The sequence below is a fragment of the Charadrius vociferus genome, unplaced genomic scaffold (genome assembly GCF_000708025.1).
Source record: "Charadrius vociferus isolate BGI_N301 unplaced genomic scaffold, ASM70802v2 scaffold1168, whole genome shotgun sequence".
In the NCBI taxonomy this organism is placed as follows: Eukaryota; Metazoa; Chordata; class Aves; order Charadriiformes; family Charadriidae; genus Charadrius; species Charadrius vociferus.
This window is the reverse complement of record NW_009661376.1, coordinates 219,022-223,493: the sequence shown is the minus strand read 5'-3', so window position 1 is coordinate 223,493 and position 4,472 is coordinate 219,022. Positions and strand designations below refer to the sequence as shown.

Sequence of the window (4,472 nt, the reverse complement as noted above, 5' to 3'; positions counted from 1 at the left end):
TTTTTCCCTTCCTTCTTGCCAAGCACCAGCCCAATGCTCAGATTGAAACATCAGCGTGTGGGAAGGGGGAGGGACGTTTCTGCCAATCCTTGGCCCTCCCAGCACCGCAGGGACCAAAGCGATGCATCCCCGCCATGGCGGGGTCAGGAGCTGGCCGGGGCCCCGGGGAGCAGCGCGGCGGCTCCCCGGCACAATCGGATTAGAGCAGACAAAGCGCCCTGAGCAATCTGCCAGCACAGCACGCAGCTTTTCTCTGTTATTAATTTTTTTTCCTTTGCTGGTGTCGACAAAATCCCCAGGCAGAAAAAGAGGAAGAAATAGGAGAGGCAAGAAAAAAGAAAGGAATGAAACGGCTGTGGGGATCGCAGAGGCCAGTTTGTCCCAGGCGACCTGGTCCTGCTCTTTGCAGGCTGGGGACGGGGGTGTCCCCCGCACAAGAGGGATTTCACATGAGGGAACAACAACAGGTCTCTGTAATGACCCTGCTGGGCTTTGTGCTGGCGGCAGGGTGCTGTAGGGGTGCAGGACCGTGGCAGTTTGGGGTGAGCCGGGGTTGGCACTGGACGTTTACACCTGGGGGGAGTGGAGACATGGGGCTCCTACCACGCCGTGGGAAGGGCGCAGGGGGCAAAGGAAGAAAGGAGTGGGGTTTGGGCTGAGGATGGCTGCGGTGCCACCTCGTGCCCCCTCATCTCCTGGGTGGCTCGTGGCTGCCAGCGGGTGTACAGTGCTGGGGATCGCTCTCCTGGGCAGCGGTCCTGCTGCTGAGGCTGCTCTTCCCTTTGCTGTGCAGACCGACCCTCCAGCCAGCGCTCCCACCCCCAAACCCTCCGCTTCCTCGCCGCCCCGCGATGCCCTCACGCCCGGCCCCGGGCCCAGCTCGGCTGCTCGACAGCATCAGTGAGTGTGCGGGGATGCGGGGGTGTCGCGCTGTGCTGCGGGCAGTCCCACAGGGCTGGCGCGAGGGGAGGGGGGGCAGGATGCACTCTCCCACCAGCAGGGGGGGGGGACTGTTTTGTTCCACGTAATCAAAGGTATCGACTACGGCCAATATGTGCAGTTACCACCTACCCAACTGCCGATGCTTTCCTGGTGGGCTCAGACCCGCTGGAGGTGGTGTGTCCATGTGCCTCCGGAGGTCTTTGCTATGGGTAGTTGGCGGGGTGCAGGTGTCTTGTCTGGAGATTAGTTTTTCTCTGACAAATTGTCATTTTGCTGTTGCTATATGCAGCCATGGCTTCAGGGCTTGGCTGCAGGGGGAGGAGGGGTGGGCGAGTGCCACCACCGGCACACGGGGTTGCAGGAGGCCAGGATGCAGCCGGTCTCCCTGTGCAGCTGAGGCTCTCCATAGGGGTGAGGGTCCGCGTGCGCTGGGCACTGCGGTGACCCTGGGCAGGATCCAGCTGACCCAGGAGCCCCTGTCAACGGCTGCCACCTTCTTCTGAAAGCACAGGGGAGGGAGGGTGAGTGCTCAGTAGTGGCGTCTGTGCTGGCTGATGGTGAACTAGTCATGCCCCCTTTTCCTGCCTCAGTTTCCGTGAAGACATTTCAGAAAGCCTTAGGATGAGGTCTCTGGAACAGCTTGGCCACTGCGTAGCCAAAGGGACCAAAAGGTGATGGGAGGAGGACAGCTAGCCCAAGGGAGAAATAGAGCCAGGACGGGAGATGTTAAACCCTTGTCTGGCTCAAAAATTACAGCCGTTTAGCGAAAAATTGAGTTGGAATCAACTTCAATAAACTGTTGAAACCCTGGAGGTAGAGCCACTTAGCCATCGACTGCAGGTAGTTCGGCCTGGCCATGTCTGAAAAGGCGTTGGCAGCAGAGATGAGGGTTGCTGTGGGTTAGCGGCTGCTCTGTGGTGTGTCCTTTGGAGGGATGGAGCCATTTGATCTCCTGTACTGGATCTGCATCCCGCGTCCATGACTGATGGGACTCGGGGGCTGCCCCTCTCCTTCGGTCTTTGGCTTCCAGTCCATAACCAGACTGCCTTCCTCCTCATCCACTAGTTTGTGCCAGGCTTGGCTGGGCACTGTGCAGAGGTGATGCTGCCTCTTGCTGGCTGGCTTCAGTGCCAGATGCCCTTTTCCCTCAGGTGATGCTCGCTCACACTCGTTGGCCAGGGCCAATGAGCGGGTCTCTCCTCGTGCAGCTCTCCGCAGCCCGCTGAGCATGTCCAGCCCCTACACGTCCTCCTTCGGGATGGTGCCTCATGCCACCCTCAACGGGGAGCTCCCGGCCCCCAGCATGTACATGGGCATCCACCTCTCACCGCAGGTCAGCAGCGCCGTGATGTATGGCCGATCCCCGATGGTAAGTCGCTGAGGGACAGGCCCAATCTGCCAGCGCATGTTGGCTCTGCTGCCTGTCCCCTGCTGTCCCAGGCATGCTCTGTCCCTGACGTGCATCTGTAGTATGCAATGAGCTCAAGATGGGGTGCAGCCATAGGAAGGTCTCCCTTCTGGAGGTGTGTGGGTTGTGGGGCCGGTGGAGGCTGCAGAGCTCTCAGAGGAGTCCCCTCTGGTGTGTAGCTGTCTTTGGGAGCCCGTTTTGGCCTTTGTCACTTGCATGTGGAGGAAGCAGAAGCAGGGACCTTGCGCAGAGCTGGGCTGGTGCCGTCCCTGGGCATGCAGGGAAGGGCAGGAACCCGGCCTTCGTGTCCCCTCCTGGGGCTCTGGCACTTTGGTCTTCATGTGCCCTTTGCTTTGTGCAGGTGGCTTTTGAGTCGCACCCTCACCTGAGGGCTTCCACTATCTCATCTTCCCTCTCCACCATCCCCGGAGGGAAACCGTAAGTGTGGCCGTACATGGTGGCTGCCGGGAGGTTGGGCAGCACAGGGCGGGTGCGGGGGGCGTCTCTCCCCACAGCTCGTTCCTGCACCCAGCGGGTGTCGGGCAGGGCAGGGCCTGGCTGGAGTTTCTCCCCACTTCTGAGTCCAACACAGTCATTTTGTTCTGGGCAGCTGGTGGTAACAAGGAGCTGGTTAATTATATCCCTCATTAGTCAGAGTGCACTGGGCACCTTCCACCTGGCTCGAGCATGGCTGGTGGGAGAGATCGGCTCCCACACTCAGGCTTCACATGGGGCTTGTTCACTCCTGTCTTCTACATCCTTCCAGTGCCTACTCCTTCCACGTCAGTGCTGACGGGCAGATGCAGCCGGTGCCTTTCCCGCCTGACGCCCTCATCGGATCCGGCATCCCCCGCCACGCGCGGCAGCTCCACACGCTGACCCACGGCGAGGTGGTCTGCGCTGTCACCATCAGCAACTCCACGCGACACGTCTACACCGGGGGCAAGGGCTGTGTGAAGGTGTGGGACGTGGGGCAGCCGGGCACCAAGACAGCGGTGGCTCAGCTGGACTGTTTGGTAAGGAGGAGGAACAGAAAGGGATTGTGTGGGGGCTGGGAAGGGGAACATGCCCCTGTTACAGTGGAGGGGGACAGAGGGTCGTTTCATGTCTACGATGAGAAGAGGAGGTCCGTCCCCCACGTCCCCTGTGCACTGGTCAGCTCCTTCTTCAGTCGCCCCATTCCCTGTAATCCCAATTCAGAACCGCGACAACTACATCCGCTCCTGCAAACTGCTCCCCGACGGCCGGAGCCTGATCGTGGGGGGGGAGGCCAGCACCCTCTCCATCTGGGACCTGGCGGCGCCCACGCCCCGCATCAAGGCTGAGCTCACCTCCTCTGCCCCCGCCTGCTACGCCCTGGCCATCAGCCCCGACGCCAAAGTCTGCTTCTCCTGCTGCAGCGACGGCAACATCGTGGTGTGGGACCTGCAGAACCAGACCATGGTGAGGTGAGCCCGGGGGAAGGTGGTGGTGGCACAGTGCAGGAACGTGGTGGGGAATGCTGGCTCTTAGGGAGCTGGCAGCCCTGATGGCCATGCGCTCGCCCTCTCCGCCCCCCTCTTTCCCAGGCAGTTTCAAGGCCACACGGATGGTGCCAGCTGCATTGACATCTCTAACTATGGCACCAAGCTGTGGACAGGGGGTCTAGACAACACGGTGCGGTGCTGGGACCTGCGGGAAGGGCGGCAGCTGCAGCAGCACGACTTCAGCTCCCAGGTAGGGGCTGGGGCTGGCCGGGCGCACCGTGGGGCCGGCTGGGACCTGCCCTGCCAGTGCCTGACCTTGTCTCTCCCCAGATCTTCTCCCTGGGCTACTGCCCGACAGGAGAGGGGCTGGCGGTGGGCATGGAGAGCAGCAATGTGGAGATTCTTCACGTCGCCAAACCAGACAAGTACCAGCTGCACCTCCACGAGAGCTGCGTCCTCTCCCTCAAATTCGCCTCCTGCGGTAGGAAAGAGCTGTGTTTTCTGCTTGGGCTGTGTCGACTTCGGAGCTGGGGGTTGCTCCATTCAGCCCCAGACGGGTCCTTTTGGTTCCCCCCCATGCGCAGCACCCCTGAACGGAGTCCCAAATGCTGACCCGCTTTGTCTCCTGCCCCAGGGAAGTGGTTCGTGAGCACGGG

General features: G+C 61.2%; 1 protein-coding gene across 1 annotated transcript in view; it reads left to right on the top strand.

Moving 5' to 3' along the window:
- TLE2 (transducin-like enhancer of split 2) overlaps positions 1 to 4,472 on the top strand; it is a 36,504-nt gene that overhangs the window by 31,795 nt on the left and 237 nt on the right. Inside the window, 8 exon segments of the mRNA XM_009893993.1 lie at positions 794 to 900; positions 2,122 to 2,311; positions 2,712 to 2,788; positions 3,117 to 3,366; positions 3,551 to 3,798; positions 3,919 to 4,066; positions 4,147 to 4,297; positions 4,451 to 4,472. The exon segment at positions 4,451 to 4,472 is cut by the window's right edge and continues 55 nt beyond it. Coding sequence (XP_009892295.1) covers positions 794 to 900; positions 2,122 to 2,311; positions 2,712 to 2,788; positions 3,117 to 3,366; positions 3,551 to 3,798; positions 3,919 to 4,066; positions 4,147 to 4,297; positions 4,451 to 4,472 — 1,193 coding nt within the window.